This window comes from Solanum pennellii, chromosome 2 (genome assembly GCF_001406875.1).
Source record: "Solanum pennellii chromosome 2, SPENNV200".
Taxonomy (NCBI): domain Eukaryota; kingdom Viridiplantae; phylum Streptophyta; class Magnoliopsida; order Solanales; family Solanaceae; genus Solanum; species Solanum pennellii.
The window spans coordinates 48,131,573-48,134,827 of NC_028638.1; the positions used below are offsets into that span (position 1 = coordinate 48,131,573).

Sequence of the window (3,255 nt, forward strand, 5' to 3'; positions counted from 1 at the left end):
GGGGGTGGGCTTTGGGGGAGGGAAGCTGGAGAAGATGATATATATGATAAGACTGTTTTTTTTAATTATTTAGACTTTAAAAATGACAAATGTATTTGAGTGATTGTCCTTTTTCTACATAAAAAATTCATTAATTAAAAATTATTTTTGACATATATGTTACAAGTATTTATTTAAATCGTTATGTGTAAAATGGATAAAACTTAATTAAAGTATCTAAATAAAACTTTGTAACAATTTTAGGTGACCATCGATTGATTAGGCCTTATTTTTAATAATGATGGTGTCTAAGTAAAACTTAATGATGAATTGCTTTTAGTAAGTCTAAACGTTTTCCTCGAAATTGCATTATCGCAGAATGACATATTTCGCCTCAACTATGGATAGTACCATCAGATGAAATTGCATTATGCTGATTGCTCTGTAATATTGAGCAACATTTATTCAATTTGCAATCACTATTAGTTAGTACCATCAAGTCTAAATAATTTAATTTATGCCTTCGTATTGTGGCATGGTTCAGTCATCAGTACCACAACAAAGCAGCATATTATTATTATCATCACAGAACAAGCATACAAATAAAAGCAACCAAAACATACTAAAACTTCACTAGCAATACATATTTTAAATCAAACAAGTTCCTCACAACCCATCAGTGTAAGCGACACCAGTAGATTTTAACCATGCTGCTCCTTGAATCAGCTGACCAACAGTGAATTTCGCGGCCTCTGATTTAGTTAAGGCTTTATGATAACCAGGCCACTTCACTCTCTTACTAGTTCCAGCACCAGCTCCTTTGTTCATGTACTCACCATAATACAATGTTTTCAATGCAAAATCACCGCTCCATTCTGACCAACCTGCTGGATCAATATGGTCTCCAATGTTGGACTGCATGTACACTGTCCGCGAGTACGCTTTCCATGGTCTGCCCAAATATGTCTTCACCGACCCTTTCACTGGTGCAAGGTCCGAGCTAGGAATAATGTCACACTTCTGGATTGAAGTTCCTGTATTTTGGTTTGGATCTTCACGACCTTGTGCTGTAACCATGTTTTTCTGTCCGCTCATGGGCTTTCGCGCTGCCAGTTTAGAGTTTTGGAACACAACTGCTGCGTTACCAAAGATAAAATCGACAGTGCCAGTGATGTAACAGTCTCTATAGAATTGACGGAGACTGTGGGTATAGAGAGTGTCCTGGAATGCATCCATTTTGCAGCGGTTGATAACGGATTGATCTGCTCCAACACGAAGGGCCACCGCTTGGTGCTTTTGTGGCCCTGCTGTGTTTTGGAATTGTATATCTTGGGCTATGAATCCATCCCCAACAGCAGCTGCATTTAACAAAGTAAACAACTGCTTCAATTTTTCAAAACACATCTTTATGTCAAAATCCAAGCCTCTTTGTTAGACCAAAAAAGATAAGTCAAAACAGTATAGTGAGAAATGAGATATTTACCAACAGTTGCAGATTTGAAAGTTGTTGAGCCATCAATAACGTTCAAGTTGCCAGTGATAATAGTTGCATCCATGCCATCACCCACAAGCATTAAATTCTTCTTCTTTTTCCCAATCTCAACATTTTCTTTATAAATTCCTTTTTTGACATAAATAACATATCTAGTCTTACTATTATCTGGAGCAGAAGCAACTGCTTCTTTTACGGTTTTGTATTTTCCGCTCCCATCTTTAGCCACTACAACATTGGCTGCTATTGCATTTGCTGAAAGTTGCAAAAGTCTTCTATCATTAGCACTAACCCATGAGGGCAATCCATCACTAACTGTTGCTACAATATTCTTTTGTGGTGCAATTGCAACCATCAAGGCCAAGGAAGTCCTTGCTCTTGCTACCAAATCATTCAACATAGGCTCCATAATAGACCGGGCCTGGCCATTTAGGCCATCTATGCAAGTAACATGGTTGGTGAGAATGCTACTTAGCCATGAATGAACATCAAAATGGGCTTGGGCCGTTAGGTTCCCAAGTCCCATCATGGAGTCCATTAATCTATCCCTTGACAAATCCATCAACTCTAAACAATCTTCTAGAGCTACTTGTTCCTGGCCATTATTGATCCGACCGTTCACATTGCTTGCCAAATGGATCGTCTCGTGGATTTTTAACGATGATTTATGCAAAACCATCTGTAGCAAATCAACTGTTTTTGTATCCATCAGACCAGCAGGTGCAACCTCAGAGAGCATGGCTAAGCAAGATGGCTGATCATGGGCCGTATCACAAATACGAGTTGTCAAGGAAATTGATGTACCATGGATGGCCCAGATTGAAATGAATCCAACTGAGCCCACAATAGCAGCTAAGGAGAGAAGCACATAGAGAGCTTTAGTAGAAGAGGAGGATTTTGTTTTCGGAGAATCTAACAATGGTTGAGAGGAAGTAGCCATGACTTTGTGAAAATATGGAGTGAGGCTTCAGTTTGCTAAGGATCTTCTCATTTCTCGTCTTATTATATAGACTCAAAAAACACCAATAATGTTCCATATTATTTTAACATACTTAATTAAATCAAAACACTATTATTTAATAAAGCTACTTTAATTTACTTTATTAGATGGTCTGGAAAGATTCAGGTATTATATTATTATTAATGTATGGTGTTTCCTTTTCATGGCGAAACACGTGTTTATGTGCAAGGTGGTTTTGTTAAAAAAGACATGTGCCTTAGGCTTCTAAATTTAAGGGGCCTCATTTTTAATAATAATATCTTATAAGTTATTAATTTTTAATAAATATTGAATACTATTTATAGAAAAAAGTAATTTTTTCATGAAAATGAAGGAATTATTAGAATAAATTTGACATATTTGGAGTACTATATCTCATAATAAATAATTTAAAATAAGAATAATTATATTATTAATTGAGAACTAGAAGAAATTGTTAGTGAAAAAAATAATAAAATTACAAGATTACAATTGATGATAAAATGAAGAAATATGCATAAACAAATCTTAAGGCTGAGACACGGATATCTCGCTCTCTTTAAGAAAATTCAAGTCCGCTGCAGCATAATCTACACCGATCCAACAGTATAACTCTTGACTTGTCCCCTCCAGGATACAACAGCCCAACAACAGTGTATAACTCAAACAACTCCGGATTAGTTGAAGAGTACAAAGCTCCACAAAAGAACACCTTCCTTCAACATATAATACTCTCTTTTCGTATAGTGAATATAGTTAAAGACTTGGAATATTTTCTATGTTTCAACTCTCTCTTTCACTAAAC

General features: G+C 36.0%; 1 protein-coding gene across 1 annotated transcript; it reads right to left on the reverse strand.

The window, feature by feature from the left end:
- Positions 1-481: 481 nt before the first annotated feature.
- Positions 482-2,467, reverse strand: LOC107011486 (pectinesterase-like). Its single transcript, XM_015211011.2, has 2 exons — positions 1,463-2,467; positions 482-1,337 (listed from the first exon to the last, which is right to left on the reverse strand). Exons 1-2 carry the CDS (start codon positions 2,409-2,411, stop codon positions 646-648), a joined length of 1,641 nt encoding a protein of 546 aa, XP_015066497.1. The 5' UTR covers positions 2,412-2,467; the 3' UTR covers positions 482-645.
- Between the last annotated feature and the right edge of the window lie 788 nt (positions 2,468-3,255).

What these genes read in the sequence shown, in the direction of transcription:
- LOC107011486 (XM_015211011.2), bottom strand. Translation starts at nt 2,411, where the DNA reads ATGGCTACTTCCTCTCAACCATTGTTAGATTCTCCGAAAACAAAATCC. An exon ending in TTTCAAATCTGCAACTGTTG is followed by an intron (nt 1,338 to 1,462) that starts GTAAATATCTCA and finishes TGTTAAATGCAG; the next exon opens with CTGCTGTTGGGGATGGATTC.